Raw genomic sequence first — 13,283 nt, forward strand, 5'->3', positions numbered from 1 at the left:
TCCTAAGTTTCACATACAAGACAAAATATGGCAATCAAGACAATACTTTTACGTTATGCACGTAAGTGCATAACGTAAGTGCACTAAATTTACTTGAATAAAGAGCTAGAAAAACTAGAAAACAAACACCAAAGCTAATGGTTTGCTAATAAGGCACAAACGTCGTAAAGATTGCAAAAATAACTGCTCTTGGGAGACTACTCCTGATTATTCCATTGGCAGATTCCTGTTCTCAAGCTAGCAGTAGTAAAAACGCTACATACCCCTCCTTCCCACCGCACCACCCCTCCCAAAAAAGAGTCAGAACTGGCATGCAAAGGGTGAGTTTTATTTCCAGAGATTTTTTTTAAATTGCTGTTCAGAAGTTGTCTAGCAAGACGGCATATTTCTACCAGAATTCCTCAGGGGCGCTGATCCTCACTAGAACGCTGAGGACAATCAGTCTCAAATTGCAGGTAAGTGTGAACAAGCCCATGTTCTGGTCAGCGTACAAGGACCCCGCGCTGAAAATACGTTTCAACGGGCGTGGGGCAATTATTACAGCTGCTTACAGCTCCAACTCCAAAGGAGAGCCTGCTAGTGCTGGCATCAGTTCTGAACACGAAAAAACAAGCACCGCGGGCAGAGAACCTCACCAGCAGCAGAAGGGCCAAGCTGCTCGCCGTTAGTCGGCCAGGGGGGCAGCGCAGGCACCTCCTCTCCCGGCCCGGGCGGGAGTGTAGCCAACTTTTCCCGAGGCATCTCGCAGCCAGGGGCAGCGGGTGCAGGTAGCGTCTCCAAGTCAAGGGGTCCTGAGAGAGTCTGGGTAAGCTGGGCCAGGGACCTAGGACAACCTGCCCCGGGCAACCTTCTCCCTTCGCCTGCCCCCTCCCTGGTGCTGCCCTCTAACTTGGCTCGAGGTGGCAGAATGCTTCCAGGCCCCTGTGGTGGAGGGCCCTTGCCCTACCCACAAGGGGAGGGGGCCTCCGCCGCCGCCCCTACTAGGTGACTCACCTGGTGCCCGTCCTGAGAGTCAGGGGGGAGTGTGGCTTCTCCCGGTTCCAACGACTGCTGCTGAGGTGACGGCTGCCCAAGGTGGCGGATGATGGGACCGTCAGGGTCGAGGCCACCAGGGCTGCTCAGGGTGCCAGAGGTGCCAGGGGTGCCCGGGCCGCCTAGGCGGGACTCGGCTCCCCGTTCCCGCCGCAACTCAGAGCGCAACTCTAGGTAGCAGCACAACGTCAGCAGGTGGAGGGCCAGCGAGAGGCCAAAGAATCCCAGGAAGAGCCGGCAGCTGTTCCCTTCGCCTGCCCGGGCAGGGGCCCCACGACAGCCGCAGCCCTGGCTCCCCCGCTCCAGCGGTGCTGCCGCGGGCAGGGGTTCCCTGCGTTCCACCTCGGGGTAGCCCATGGCCTCCGGAGACACCTACTCTCTGAGGCCCGGGAGCCGCTGTGTCTGCCTCAGCCGTTCACAACCTCTGACAGGCAGCTACTGTCCTGCCATCGGCTGGGGGCTGCAGGGACCCGTTCCTGAGCGACGGTGGCTGGGCGGGACGGAGCAAGGAGCAGCCGCATGTGCAGCTCCTCTCCGAGGGGTGGGAAAGCGAGGGGGAGGGCGGGAGAGAGGGGCGGCTCGGCCCGCCGAGGGAATGAGGGAGGAGGTCCTGGCCGACCCCGCCCCATCCCTCAAGCGGCTGCCGGGACGCCCAACCACCCGGCTGCCAAGCCTCGGCGCCCCGCCCCCTGCCGTTCCGCCTGGGCCTCCAGCCGCGGGGCGGGGCCTGGGGGCGTGAGGGTTGGCCTCTGCCTGGCCGCCCCACCCAGCTCTTCCCGCTTGCCCCCTTCCAGTTGGTGACTGCCGCTGCCGTTCATCCCTGGACTCCGCCCCAATTTAACCCCTCAGCGCCAGTACGGGGGAGGAAAGGAGGGGGAGGCCGAGTAGAATTTGGGAACCTTGGAAAGAAAGTAGAGCAAAGAAAAGGAGGCAGAAACTAGCATTAATAGAAATGTTTGCAATTAACTGCAGTTGTTAATAACATCATCCAGTACTTATCTGTGGCTTTCAATCTTCAAAGCGTTTAACAGACGTTAAACTAATTAAAACAGTTCTGGATTTGGAATGAAACCATGCCTGCTGTGTTTGCAATCCAATGGCTCACCAGAAGAGAAGGAGACCCAGGAGCCTGGGAGCCAAAGGAACTGGGAACGGGGTGGGACTCAAGCAGCCTCACTCCTGGAGTGAGTCTGGGGACTCAATCTAAGGGAAGGAGAAGCCTTCCCAGTTCTGTGCCAAGCAGAACTGATGTGGATATTGCCCCATAAAGGGTAAAAGAGTGTCCTAAGATATCTTGATATATTAATTAATTTGACAAATATGTATTGATCTCTTTACAATGCAGAAGGTGCCGTATGAGAGACTCCACAGCCAGAATAGTTTCTTCTCTTCCACTGCAGCAGGAGTTTTGATTGAAGAACATGTGCCTTCAATGAGCACATGGGGAAACTGAGGGGCCAGAATGAGGTGGATTTTTACAAGGGTGGTCCACAAAATGGCCAGACACTACTGGCATCTCTATTTGCAGGCAACTGTTCTGGCCCCTCCACCCCTCCCAATCCTTCCCCTGGAGTACTCCCTGGGGGAAGTTCAACAAGTCAGCCAAATGTTCCAGATGTACACTGCTGCAACTGCAGCATCTTCAACAGCTGCACCAGTCAGAAATGGGTTCAGAGGAAAAAACAAAAAAAAAAGTGGCAAATGGCAGAACAATAGACCCTGAAATGAAGGATGGAAAGGATTAGTCAAATCAAAAGTCATAATTGACAAGTTATTAGTCTGAGATTATAGAAAGCTAAATGACCATAGCAGGAGAAACAGTATGCTTCTTAGTCACTATGCACTCTCATTCCCATGTTATTAATTGAGAAATTAATTATAAGCTATTTTATTGACTTGCAACAGACATCTTGAGTGCCACCAAGGAGGCTCAGGGATGCCCGGGAGCACTTACAGATAGGCCTAAGACATAGGCTGGTAGAAGAGAAGAAAAACAAAGAGGGAAATAGAAAAGAAGACAAAAGAAGAGAAACAACAAAACAAAATCAAAAGCATATGGTGGGAGGTCAGTTCAGAGAGCACAGAGGTCATAAGCCTTAAATATATTAGCCATGGACAACTTTTCCTCCATACACTTTGTGAAAGGTCTCAGTGCTTCAAAAATATATTTGTGCCCTCTCTTTAGCCCCCACACATGAAATATAAAGTTTGTAAAAAATATCATCATACAAACAAGAAAAAAAGGCATTTAACAGCGGCTCTCAGGTCCTGCTTGTCCAGTCCAGAAATTCTAGATGCTAGGAAAACTGCCAGGCTGATTTACCTTAATTATCACAGCCCAGGATTATTGGAAAGAATGCTACACCAGGAGTCAGGAAACCTCACCCTGCCAGTAGTTTACTGGGTCACACTGAACAAGTCACTGTGATTTTGAGGGGCCTTAATTTCGCCATCTGTAAAATGAGGAGTTTGAACTTTAACAGCTATTACATTGTGTTTTATCTGTGTTATCACTGGCTATGTTGACTTTATTGCATACACAGTTTAAAGAGGCTGCCCTTTCCTCCTCCAAAATGAAAAGGGAACAAATGACAGCCATCTCCTGGTGGTAGTGGTGATGCTGAGGGGCCATGCTGGAGTCAGCTTACCATGTTTTACTAGGCTTTAACAACCTGGTTTGCACCATTGGCCTCAGAAGCCCTGAGAATTGCATTTGTCCTAGGACCTCACTTTGGTTCCCCAGAGGAAGAACATATGGCTTCATATGCAGTAGAAATATTGGAATGGGGCAATCTAGTGAGGAATGTGTGTGGGTTTGTGGGTTGTTTTTTTTTAAGTGTTGCTTCAGTTTGCTAGAAGCTTCTATAAGTATACTATACCCTACAGCACAGGTCTCAAAATGACAGCCTGTAGGCCACATCCAGCAAACAGATGTATTGTGTTTGGTGCAGTATTGACTAAAACTTTGAATTAAAAAAATCAATTGCCAGTATTTGGAAATCTGGAGATTTCACATTTTTAAAAATCCAAATTTTCTGCTTTTCTATTAAAAAATCAGAAGACTTGCTAACACTAGATCCACATTCCCATATGGTGGCATTCAGCTAGAACTGTCCCCTTGAAACGAGCATGAACAATCAAGTTCCACACAGCTATCACCACCTCTTTCCTCGAGTCTCCAATACTGTCCTTGTCACTCATTTACCTTACCTGTCTGACTCCATGTACTATAGGAGTCAAGATATCAGCTCTTTACCATGACCTATAATCTGGCTCTCCAACATTATCTTCCAGCATTTTTCAAGGAAGCCATGCTTGCACACTACTAAATTCACTGACAATTTTTGTACCTCCATGCCTTTGCACAAGCTGGTTTCTTTGCCAGGAATGCCCCTACCTTGGAAACCTGATAAATTCTTCAAGAATCAACTCACATGTTCTCTCTGGTATGGCCCCACAACTCATTCTAAACAGATTTTCCTTTATGCCTTCATTGCACTCTGAGCATACCTCAATATCACTTACTACATTGTATTTTGAATGTTTCACATAGCTTTGTCACTACTAAACTGTGAGCTTCTTGATGGTAAGAACCATGTCCCTTCTATTTTGGTATTCCCAATACATAGCATAAGACCTACCACATAGTAGGTACCAATATTTTTTGTGAAATGAATAGGGCATGAAGTTGGCCACAGTAACCTAGATTACCTAGAATTTCAAAAGGGAACTGGGCCAAGGGATTCCTGTAACACTTCTAAAGTGCCTCCTGTATGAAGAATGTTATAGAAAGATAATACATTATGGAAAGATACAAAGGAAATAGGACCGAATGACAATTGTGCAATTACCCTCTTATTTGTGGTACTGTGAGGGTTGTAGGTAATCCAGAAAAGTAAATAATCCAGAAATCCAAATATAATTGATTTGTAGTACCTCACTGGCCTGTCTGTCCCATCAAGTTTCCCTTCCTATTTTTGTTTGTATGGGCTTAATATTAAAATAATACTAGTTGACAGACCCTGAATAATAAAGATTCAAAATAAGTCAACAAACCCTGAATATCCACTAATTGAGTGGAATATGCTAAGGAGTTGGGCAGGGACTGGTTTTATTAATAAATACTTCTCATCTCTGGTTAATCCACAGAACAAATAATTGACATAGAGATCAGAGAGGTAACTCTCTGACCCACTTAGTGATAAGCAGATAGTTGGAAGGAACATAGACTTTGAACTTAGGTCTTGGTGTGAATCCCACATTATTCACTTACCAGCTGTGTGACTTAGGACAAGTGATTTTTGCTTGTTTTACAGAGCCCTAGTTTTCTCATCTATAAAATGGAGATGATAGTATATATTTTGTAAGATGACTGTGCTTAAACAGGATGTGTAGGAGAGGGAAGACTTTCCTTCTACCCTCTGAGGGTTTGATAATTGAATCTATGAAACAAACTGACAGCAGGAAGATTAACTGCAGAAAAGGTATTATCTTAGTCTGTTTCATATTGCCATAGAGGAATACCTAAAGCTGGGTAATTTATAAAGAAAAAAGGTTTATTTGGTTCATGATTCTGATGTCTGAAAAAGTTTAAGATTGGACATCTGGTGAGGGACTCGGGCTGCTTCCACTCATGGTGGAAGGTGAAGGGGAGCTGGAATGTGCAGAGATCACATGGTAAGGGGGAAGCAAGGAGAGGGGAGGTGTCAGGCTCTTTTTAACAACCAGCTCTGGCAGGAACTAACAGAGTGAGAACTCACTCACCCCCAGGGAGGACATTAATCTATTCATGAAGGATCTGCCCCCATGGCCCAAACATCTCCCATTAGGCCCCACCTCCAACACTGGGGATCAAATTTCAACATGAGATTTGGTGGGGACAAACAAACCATATCCAAACTATAGCAGATATATATACAAATTTATTACATGCATCACATGAAAGAAAAGTGAATATCCAAAAACCAAGTGAGATCTAGAAGCTTATATACCCTCTTCATAGAGGAGAGGGGAGGAGGGATGTAGGCAACTAAGGGAAGAGTAAATGATTTGGGGGGAAGATGAATGAGACCTCAGAAGAATAGGTAACAGTCTGTGACAAAGTTTGTCTGGGCATGGTGTCAACCTCTAGTCTTCTCTCCTGTAATAGGAGTTTAATCTTCCCTGGTTGATGAGATTCCCAGGGAGGGGATTCATGACAAGTGAGTTCCTTTTGAAGGATCTGTCTTTAGGCAGATAAGGAAAGTTCAGAGAATGCCCCCCCCATGCCTCCCAGCCGCAGGCATCTGCTGTTTTCTAAATGCCCTCAGTTTGAAGTCCAAAGTGGCATATTTTGGGGTGGCATTTCCTGAACTCCTTCAGATGTTATATGTCAGTGTCTGGCACATAATAAATGCACAGTAAATGTTAGTCCCTGCTATGTAGGAGATTTCTATCAAAAAAAAAGGGATGAGAGGCTGGGCATAGTGGCTCACACCTATAATCCTAGCACTTTGGGAGGCCGAGGCAGGAGGATTGCTGGAGGTCAATTCAAGACCAGCCTGAGAAAGAGTGAGACCCCATCTCTACAAAAAATAGAAAAGTTATCCGGGTGTGGTGATGTGCACCTGTAGTCTCAGCTACTCACGAGGCTGAGGTAGGAGGATCACTTGAGCCCAGGAATTTAAGGTTGCAGTGAGCTAGAATGAGGCAACTACACTCCAGCCTGGGTGACAGAGAGAGACCCTGTCTCAAAAGAAAAGGGGGGCGGGGGTAAGAAGCAAAACATACTGCAGTACTCAAGAACATGGCAGAAATGTAGAAAAGCATCTACATACTTTGCCTTCACCAAATGCCTTCCCTCTTTTTTTTCATTCTTAAAGTTTGAGATAGGACCTATATGTTCTCACCAACCTACCCTGACTCATTGACTCCTATATTCAACTTCCTCCTCTCCATTTTCACCTGAATATCTAATAGACATCTCAAACTTCATGTGACCAAAACCAAAGCTCTTCTCCCCCAAAATGTGCTTAGCCCTTGGTCTTCTGCATCTCAGCAAATGGCAGCTCTATCCTCCCTTGGCTCAGGCCAAAAACTTTGAGGTCACTCTTCAAAGAGATTTCTTGAGCACCCCGCATTCAATCTGTTAGCAAATGCTGTCAGTTCTGCCTTTAAAATATACCCGGAACCTGACCACTTCTCACTACCTTCCTGTCACCATCCTTGTCCAAGTCCCCTTGCTCTCTCAGTGGCATTACTACTGGATTATTACAGCCTTCTACCAGGTCTCTATGCTTTCATCCTTGCCATCCTAAAGTCTATTCCCTGCCCTGTAGTCAGAGGCATTCTGTCAAAATGTTAAGTCAGAGCCTATCACTCTGTTCCAAATCTTCCAATGGCTCTCCATTTTTCTTATAATCTTTATTTTGGCCTATAAGGCCCGGCACGATCTGATTGCTGGTTACCTCCCTGGGCTCCTCTCCTACCGCTATTCTCCTTGCTCATTCTGCTCCAGCGATGTTGGGCTCTTGGTTGTCCCTTGAATCTGCAAAGCCTGCACCCACTTAAGGGTCTTTTTACCTGTATTTCCTCCTGCCTAGAATGCTATTCTCCCAGCTAGCCACATGGCTTCTTTCTTACTTCCTCCAGGTCTCCTCTTAGATGTCACCTTATCAGAGAACCTTTCCTTGGCCAAGTTCCCATCACTCTCTGTCCCTTTACTTTGCTGTAGTTTTCTTCTTAGCTCCTATTACCGCCTGATATATTATATATTTATTTGTTTGTTGTGTAACTCCCATACAGCCACAACTAGAATATCAGTTTCATGAGGGCAGAGATTTTTGTCTGGTTTTGTTCACTGCTTCATCTACAGGACCAAGAAAAGTGCCTGGCACATAATAGGCTTTCAATAAATGTTTGTTGATGAGATGAATGAATTCTACCCGTAGCAGAGTAAGAGGATGGAGAAAGGAGGACTGGTCACATGTGTTACTGGATAAATAAGGACTTTTCTTCCAGTATAGTAAATCAAGAAGGGACAGCCCTCTCATTTTACATGAGGCAATTCCCCCAGAGAAAGAAATGCTCAGGATCACATGGCTAACTAGAAGAGGAAGGAAGGAAGGAAAGGAACACTGGTTAAACATTTATCTCCTATGTGCCAGTCTTTTTCATTAACTTCTGTGTGAGTTCAGTATTCTCCATGTTTCACAGATAAGAAAACCGAGGCTCAGAGAGGTTAAATGATTGGCCCAAATTCACATGGCAATTAAGTGACAGAGTCTGAATTCGAATCCAGGTCTGACTGGTTAAAAGATTCCATGCTCTGTTTTCAACCTTACCTCCCAGGTATTAATGCAAACAAATAGATCTAAAATTCAGCTTCATGGAGCTAGACACGCATGCAGAGATTATGAGATTGCTAGAGTGGCAGAATGATAAACCAGCTAGAAGTCAGAGCTTTTTCTCTCTTTTTCCTGGCTGGTGCTACTACCACCCTTTTGTCCCAACTTGATGGCCCCTGTGCATACTATGATTAAATGAATGTGCTTAAATCTGGGTCCGATCAGGTCTTTCTCCTGCAGTAATCCCACTGACTACAGAACAGTAGCCTGACTCCTTAGCCTAAGATCCACGGGTCTTCAATATGACCCCAAACTCCCTTTCCAGCCTTACTGTTGCTAGGTCTCTACAAATCTATGTCTCTGCATAACTGTGGTTCTCATCATCCAGGAACAAATGTCTACATTTCTGCTTCTTTGTCTTTTGCTGACATTACACCCCTTCCCCTTTCTAATTTCCTTTCCCTTTCCCTTTGCTTATTTGAAATCAGCACATTCTTCAAGGCCCAACTAAAGTTCCCCCTCCTGACCCTGCCTCTCCACCAGAACACCTGGCATATACAACACAGCTGGCACAGCATTCTCCACCAGGACACCTTGCCTACACAATGCATCTGGCACTCAGGGCATGCCACTTGCGATTGCTAATTCTTTCCCCATTCTGTATGAGGGTCTCATTTCCCCAGCTTATAGCCAATGTTCCTTGAAGGATAGGACCCTGTCTTAGCCCCACAGAGCTTACCTCAAGCCATTGCTTAGCAAATCATTGTTAATGGATTAAAGACTCTGCAGAGATGAATTTTAATCAGGGTTTTGAAGGCAGAAGCAGTCTGGGTCTGATGGAGAGAAGACAGCTGAGCTGCTCTAGGTGGAAAGCAAAGTAAAATAAAATGCTGAGCACATTTATATAAGCAAGACTGCCAGGAGTATTTAGGAAAAAAAAATTTAAACACACACTGAAGAAGGGGAAAGAACAGCAGACCTCTTGCTTGTAGGAAATGACTATAGCCATGACTGGCATAGAAATGTTTGCAGGAATCCATGAAGCAATAATAAGGAGATAGAAATTCTTCTTGCTGTAAGGGAGCAAGATGGCACAACATTAACATGGAATATTCATTTTTGCAATAAAGTCTTTGGCTACTTATGGGTGGCTGAGCATATGGGGAGGCTCTCACTTCATGAGAGGAATTTTTCATTCAAAAATAGAAAACCCTGTTGTTGGCAGAATGTCATTTGCATCTGTGTCCCCTGCAATGTGTGTCAGCCCCACCGTTCGTGCCACCAAGTAGCCTGGAAACACACATTGCACTATGTATTCCACAGAGCCATGCTACATGTTACATCAGGATCACAATGAGAGCGCAGATTCAGTTTTGGCAGAGTAGGGCTTTCAGAGAATAATTGGCAGGGCTTTTACAGGTTCTCACATCCTCCAAACAACTATGTGTGGTAGGTAGAGTGGCCATTTGACCTCATTTAACTGGAGATAAAACTGAAGCTCAGAGAGGTAGAATGACTTACCCAAGGTCACACAGTCAGTGTGCCTGACTCTTAGCCTAGGGTTCTTTTTCCTACTAAAACTGTCACATTTATCCATCACACTTATGTTGCCCAGTTGATCTGGCCAAAGAACCTATTTATTGGCTCACAATCTGCATTTCTTGGTCATGAGAATTAGGGAAAAGATCCTAAGAATCTGAGGCTGGAGAGTCAAGCACTCTCCAGGATCCGATCTTGGTTTTGTGATAAGCAACCTCTCACAGGGCTTGGAAAAATCTGGAGTTATAATGACTTTCCCAAATGGACTCCACCTTATACCAACTATATTTTATTGCGGGAATACTGTTGGCTTTGGGTATTTACATAGCACAACCATTCAACGGGAATTCATAGCGTATGTGCCAGATGCCACTGTAAGTGCTAGGGATATACCAGTGGACATAAACAAAGAATTAATACAATGTACAATTATAGAACCTTTTTTAAAAAAAAATAAGGACTCTGTTTTTCACAAATACAGCATAACGGCAAAGTGCTGTAAGGACGGCCTTGATGAAGTAACAGGAAAATATCTAATCCCGTAATTTTCTAATAACCACTAAAGAAAGATCAATCTTGAGCTCTCCCTGCTCTTTGCTGTCTCTCTCCCAGGCTAGCAGGTAACCTGCTGGGACTCTGTTTTCACAAACACCTGAAAAGAGCCCAGAAAGGAAATGTAAATCTTTCTCTTTACTTTCACCAGCTCACAGCCTTTAGAATTTGTTTCTATAGCCTCAAGGTGTGCCTGAGAAGCTCTCGGACAGACAGCAGGGGGATAAACTTCAGGCCTTCATTTCCTGCCCAAAACCAAATCTCAGGGCCAAAATCACATCCCCTGTGATAGGCCTGACTACATTTCAGAGATGACCAAGTCTCCAGGAATAGAAGAAACAAGAAAGACAAACAACTTGATGTCTCACTGTGACTGCCTGCTAATTACTCCATACCAATTACTATTTTTCTCCAGCAAGCCATTGGGCCTTGCTGCTGGTACTTTGCCTTGAGGTAGTCCTCCATTTTACTCAGTCTCATTCCTGTATTCAACCAGCTGAGTGCAAATCCTTATCTTACCTTGACTATTTCAGAATCCTACCACCAAAAGGCTCTGGGCAACTGAGCTTTACACTCCAGTAACATTCATTTTTGAAGAAGCAGCTGCCAAGCTGTCACCTAAATGCACTCTTAAAATTTTGAAATTTGAGGGAGAAATGAGGTTTCTAGTATGAATGGTTTCTGTATAAAACTGTAGTTTTATAGGAAACTACCACTTGACTTATGAGAAGCCCCAACCTCCAAAAGGGGTAATCAGATCTACTCTGGACAAGTCAGGGAGCTTCTTTCTGCAGACTCTGATGGAGCCAAAAACTTGCTATCAAAGTAAATTGCTTCTTCCTAAAGTGTCTTTTGGGGACGCTGGAGAACAGAATTCTGAGAAGAGCTGACTGGAGGAAGCATTAGTTGAAGTTATAGCTAATATAGTTGTCATTTTGAATTCTTCTCCTTAAAAAAATAGTTAAACTGAAATATCATGGTGAACAGAGCTAAATGCTTCTCATTCAGACAAAAGGGCAAAAGGCGAGGACCATTTGGGCCTGCAAGCCCCTGTGGAAAGGCAAGCTAGTGTTAAAGTTTTATTTTTTAGGGACAAAATCATGACTCTCATGCAAATATAAAAGACGCACATGTCAAAAATTTTATTTAACTCATTAATGAGGGAAACAGTAAGATGTCACAACCTGTTCAAAGGCGAATTCAAAGAACATAGGCTCTTATAGGCAATTAGAAATGCTGGAATGAATTTTCAAATAGATGCAAAATCGGTCAATATCCATGGGACAATAACCAATTGCATTGCACCAGACAAAATTCCTTTGCATTTCTATGGATAAAAATATTTTGCATTTTTCTACAACTTATGAAGTTGTTAAATAGCTCAAAGCCAATGAAAGGCACAGATAACTCAGAAGAGTGTACAAGTCAGAACATCCAGTAATCTTTTTGCCCATTTAGTTTTTCACAATTTTCCTTGACACTAGAAAGAACTGTTGCAATCAGACTGCTTTAAAGGTCAGCAAGCCCCATAACCCTTGGGGCCCAGGTTAGGGAGGCAGCCCAGGGGATGGCCTTAGAAAACTGCTGGAAGTGTAATTTGACACTTAAAAGAGAATTAGCAATGCCCAAGATGGTTTAAAGAAACCAAGGGTGGCTTTTGCAAAGCCTCAGGAGCTAGGAAATCTGACAAGTGGGGAGATTCACCCATGAGACTGAAAGCAGCTGGTGATGGCCTAAGAAGGTCTGCATAAAGGAAAACACATGTCTCCCTTTGCTAAGCTATCTTGCAGAGCCCAGTTCAGGACATCTGGTTGAAATACAACACCTTGATTCTTGCCTGGCAACAAAGTACAAGTAAATACAGTCCCCACAAGCAGGCTCACTGGGAAACTTTAGGAACACATTGGGGAGGATTGTGAAGAATTCTGCCAGTTTTTCTAGCACTTCACATACTGTGTAACTGAGTTTTTATTAAATGCCTCTACACCTTTGAGTTTTATGTTTGCCTGAAAACCAGTAGAGGTCCAGAAATCAAAAGCAAGCCTGAGTTTTTTCATTGATGGTTTTCTCTATTCTTCAGCAGTACTCATCCACTTTCCATTTTGCTCTGCCCTTCATTGACTAACTTGGCAATATTTGGCATCCTGGCATCTCTTATGTAGTGTGGAAGAGCAACATATAGCAGGGGGTAACCTGAATCCTTTTGTAGTTGCTCCCTTTCCCTCCTCCCCACACCCTCCACTCCCCCACAAGAACCCACACCATTAGGCAGCTGGAAAAGGTGTGAAACAGACAATTCATATACATGTACAAGAAACAACACGGTTTTGTTTTTTTTTTTAGCACTGGACTAGGAGTTGGGGACCATTAGTTCTAATCCCAAATCTAAGATTTCTTCTGATTCTTAGATGATGTGGTTTAACACATTCAATCATGCTGGTACTAAAGAACAATAACAAAGATAGCCATTTTATACTTATTAAAGGAGCAAAAAATATCAAGCACATTTTGGTTTGGCTTCAAGCAAAAGAATGGAAAGATATCCTCATAACAACAGCAGGAAAAATCAGGACAATTCTTTTGAAGGGCAAATTGACAGTATATATCAAAAGTCCTAAAAAACATTCATGTCCTTTCACACAGCAATTCTACTCCTGGAAATTTGTCATTAAGGTAATCATTCAAAAGAAGGAAAAAACTATATATACAAATATATCTTAAAATGCCATTATGTATAATTCCAAAAAACCAGTAATAGCCAAATGTCCAAAAAGATCAGAGTAGTTAAGTGAATTAAGACACATTGAATAGAATATTATGCAGGTAATAAAAATC

The 13,283-nt window shown here is 44.2% G+C and overlaps 1 protein-coding gene across 5 annotated transcripts in view; it reads right to left on the minus strand.

The window, feature by feature from the left end:
• The window catches only part of EDA (ectodysplasin A), a 305,132-nt gene extending 303,550 nt beyond the window's left edge, over positions 1-1,582 (minus strand). For 3 of the 5 annotated variants that reach the window (XM_069464443.1, XM_069464441.1, XM_069464440.1), the window contains exon 1: positions 994-1,582. In XM_069464443.1, coding sequence (XP_069320544.1) covers positions 994-1,389 — 396 coding nt within the window. In that variant the 5' untranslated portion in view covers positions 1,390-1,582. The remainder of the gene's footprint in view (positions 1-993) is intronic. The other 2 variants (XM_069464442.1, XM_069464444.1) reach the window with 1 other exon arrangement.
• Positions 1,583-13,283: the final 11,701 nt, after the last annotated feature.

Source organism: Eulemur rufifrons, chromosome 30 (assembly GCF_041146395.1).
Source record: "Eulemur rufifrons isolate Redbay chromosome 30, OSU_ERuf_1, whole genome shotgun sequence".
Taxonomy (NCBI): domain Eukaryota; kingdom Metazoa; phylum Chordata; class Mammalia; order Primates; family Lemuridae; genus Eulemur; species Eulemur rufifrons.